A 2,645-nucleotide genomic window follows, 5' to 3' on the forward strand; every position below is an offset into this window, starting at 1 on the left:
TCCTTGGACCTCCCGTAGCTGCCCCCGGGGCCGGGACCCTTCTTCCCCCCACCTCTGCCCCATGTACACGCTCCTTGGACCTCCCGTAGCTGCCCTCGGGGCCAGGATTCCCTCATACCTACTCGAGGGTGTGCTTCAGCTGCCTCCAGGGCCAAGGTTCCCTGTGTACCCACATTTAGGACCCCTTGCGCCTGCTCTAGGGATGGGACCCTCTCCTGCACTCACTCTTCAGGCCCACCTGTAACCACTGTTSGGACCAAGACACCCCTGTAATTGCTCTGGAGACCATAGCTGCTGCCAGGGTTGGAGTCCTTCCTATAGTTGCCTCTGGGGCTGGGATTCCCCTCTCCCTACTCCTGGGAGCCTGCATAACTGCCTCCAGGGGAAGGATTCCCCCTCCCCATTCCAAACCCTGGGGATCCCACCAAGCTGCCCTCAGGGTTGGGCCCCCCTAACACCAGCCTTTGGGACTGGGAGCTTCCAACAGCTGCCCGCAGGACCAGGGACCCCTACATAACTGTCTCCTGGGGCTGGTAGCCCCCAGTACCCACCTGTGGGCCAGCTAGCAGCAATCAGGGTGACTCCGTGCTGGTAGTGATCTTTCCTTGTTGATGCCCTGGCATGGATCCCTCTCTTCCCCCGCCTCAGGATGCGGATAGTGGATGATGATGTCAGCTGGAATAGCATTGCTGTYGTCCAGGAGAAGGAGGAGGAAGAGGATGAAGGGGACATGCCTGTGGTGAGCACTTAAACACTGGACGACTACTGTCAAATTCTGTTTCACRAATGGTACCTGTCCTCCTTGGGGTCCCCCTTGTGTCCCTCTTTGGGAAGCACTTGCCAAGCCCTGTCTCACTGCCTCGTTTGCCAGTTTCTGCAGCAGAGGTGGGTGAGTTTACCTGATCTAACCACAGGGAAGTTGAACTAGCACATTGCAGATAAAAGTGGTTTTTATGTCAGGTATTTATATTTTAGAAAGACTTTCAAATACTAGAAGCCTATGATAGATGCAGTGCAGTGGTTCTTAGCACTTTAAAATGGCCACTTGGCATGAGACGGAAGGTTCTTCTGCGATTTGCTGCATGTGCTGAACACTGCAGCTTGGCTTGTGGCATGGGCTGGAAATCTAGGCAACAAAAAAAGAGGTTGAAGGCAAAGATTTTGGAAAGTTCTTGAAATTGGTATGTAAGGAGGCAGCTGAATGATGGTTATGCACTGGTTGCCAGCCTGTACAGTTGTACTTCAATGTTTGTTTCAGAGAGTAGAAATYCTTTTTTGTTCAGCCATGTTGTTTACTTGGGTATTTTGTCTTCAGGTGGCAGAATTTATTGATGAACGTCCAGAAGAAGTGAAGCTCATGGAGGAATTCCGATCAAATACTAAATGGAAACTTTTAGGAGGTGAGATTAGACCTTTCTCTACTGTCTCCCTGAATGATTTACTGTTCTGAACAATGAAATTGCAAGGTAGTAATGTTAAAGAATCCTTTAAATGCTGAAGAGATCAGAAACTGTGGAGAAACCTAGTGATGGTGATTTCCTATTTGTTTTTCTTTAGAACAGAATGAAGATTCGCAGAGCTCAGATCTTTTGGTACCTGCCAAATTTACTACAAGGTATGGGGCTCCAGCTAGGAATGCTTATATTGGTTAATCCTTATTTTCTGGTATCAGCTGTCTCATTCTGCAGTTTCAAAGTGCTTTGCTGTGGAATGTGAGAAGTAGGATATGTAAAGATTCTCTTTTCAGTGTTGACTTACCTCTGTCTGGGGGATAAAAAAAAAAAAAAAAAAAAAAGGACAGCATGTTGTTTAGTTACAATGGGTACTATTTCTGTATGTTATGTGAGCAATTATCCCACACTCCTTTGACTATAACAGAAAATCTGGGTGATGATAGGCTGTAAGTAGATCTGGAACACAGTGAGGACAGTGGTGTTGTAATACACCTCTTTCCTGAAAGCAGCTGTGGGATGTTCAGTGGTCACAGTGACTCCAGACTCTGAGAGAAAACTTGGTAGGGTGTTTTATTACGAGAAGATGATTTTACAAGGGTAGATTTATTATTACTATTTATTATTATTATTATTTTATTTTATTTATTTTTTTTGTCTGAGTGTTGCAACAGTCTCTGGAAACCCTAATTTCTTAATTTCCTTAAAACCTGATTCTGTTTGAGCTTTCCTGTGACCCAAGTTATCTCAGAGAGTTTCTGGGATCTGCCTTTAGAAGTCTGTGGCTCAGTGATGCAATCTTACTATASGAATATGAATTACATTTTGGGTTCAGAAAGTTTTTTTTTTTTTTAATCTTTCACATCTACTGGTAGCTTTACAGATCCCGTTTAGTTTTTGTTTCTGGTGTGGAGATAACAGAACCRAAGAAAGTTAAACTCTCATGCGAAACTTCTCCTCCCTTCCCAGGAAACAACGCCATGACTCCCTGGACAGCTCCCCACCAAGGCGACTGCGGCACGACTCCCCAGATCTGTCCCCTCCTAGGCAAGAGCAATGTGCCATCTCCAACCTCTCACCTCCGAGGCAACAGCGCCACGACTCCCCTGACCTCTCCCCGCCGAGACGGAAACGCCACGACTCCCTCAACCTGTCACCTCCGAGGCGACAGCGCCATGATTCCCCTGACCTCTC

At 47.0% G+C, this 2,645-nt stretch overlaps 1 protein-coding gene across 1 annotated transcript in view; it reads left to right on the forward strand.

Annotated features, from left to right (window-relative positions):
- The first annotated feature begins 12 nt into the window (after positions 1–12).
- BUD13 (BUD13 spliceosome associated protein) overlaps positions 13–2,645 on the forward strand; it is an 8,304-nt gene continuing 5,671 nt past the window's right edge. Inside the window, exons 1-4 of the mRNA XM_085303119.1 lie at positions 13–739; positions 1,316–1,400; positions 1,558–1,615; positions 2,421–2,601. Of these exons, the coding sequence (XP_085159245.1) occupies positions 650–739; positions 1,316–1,400; positions 1,558–1,615; positions 2,421–2,601 (414 nt within the window). The 5' untranslated portion in view covers positions 13–649. The remainder of the gene's footprint in view (positions 740–1,315; positions 1,401–1,557; positions 1,616–2,420; positions 2,602–2,645) is intronic.

The sequence above is a fragment of the Rhea americana genome, unplaced genomic scaffold (assembly GCF_003343005.1).
Source record: "Rhea americana isolate MKP2758 unplaced genomic scaffold, rheAme1 scaffold_197, whole genome shotgun sequence".
In the NCBI taxonomy this organism is placed as follows: Eukaryota; Metazoa; Chordata; class Aves; order Rheiformes; family Rheidae; genus Rhea; species Rhea americana.